The 380-nt window shown below is 51.3% G+C and overlaps 1 protein-coding gene across 1 annotated transcript in view; it reads right to left on the reverse strand.

Annotated features, from left to right (window-relative positions):
• Positions 1 to 380, reverse strand: part of EMH_0070630 (uncharacterized protein) — a gene marked incomplete at both ends in the record, with an annotated part of 2,117 nt that overhangs the window by 895 nt on the left and 842 nt on the right. Inside the window, one exon of the mRNA XM_013498997.1 lies at positions 256 to 374. Coding sequence (XP_013354451.1) covers positions 256 to 374 — 119 coding nt within the window. The remainder of the gene's footprint in view (positions 1 to 255; positions 375 to 380) is intronic.

Raw genomic sequence — 380 nt, forward strand, 5'->3', positions numbered from 1 at the left:
AGCACTGCAGCCTGAAGGCGCGGGCGCTGCAGCAGCTAGCAGCAGCAGCAGCAGCAACAGCAGCAGCAGCAGCAGCAGCAGCAGGAGCAGGAGAAGCAGCAGCAGCAGATGCAGCAGCAACAAAGAAAACAAACAGCAATACAGAAAATAATAAAATAAATAAACAACAAAATATACAAACACAAACACAAACAGAAGAAACCCTCACTGCAGCGTATAAGTCTCCTTGGGTAAGGGCTTACGGTGTATGTACACCTCACTATACAGCAGCATCTTCTCTTGCTGCTGCTGCTGCTGCTGCTGCTGTTGCTGCTGCTGCTGCTGCTGCTGCTGCTGCTGACGTGTTGCTGCTGCTGCTTGTTGCTGCTGCTTTGCTGCTG

This window comes from Eimeria mitis, genomic scaffold (assembly GCF_000499745.2).
Source record: "Eimeria mitis Houghton genomic scaffold, Emh_scaff3898, whole genome shotgun sequence".
NCBI lineage: Eukaryota > Apicomplexa > Conoidasida > Eucoccidiorida > Eimeriidae > Eimeria > Eimeria mitis.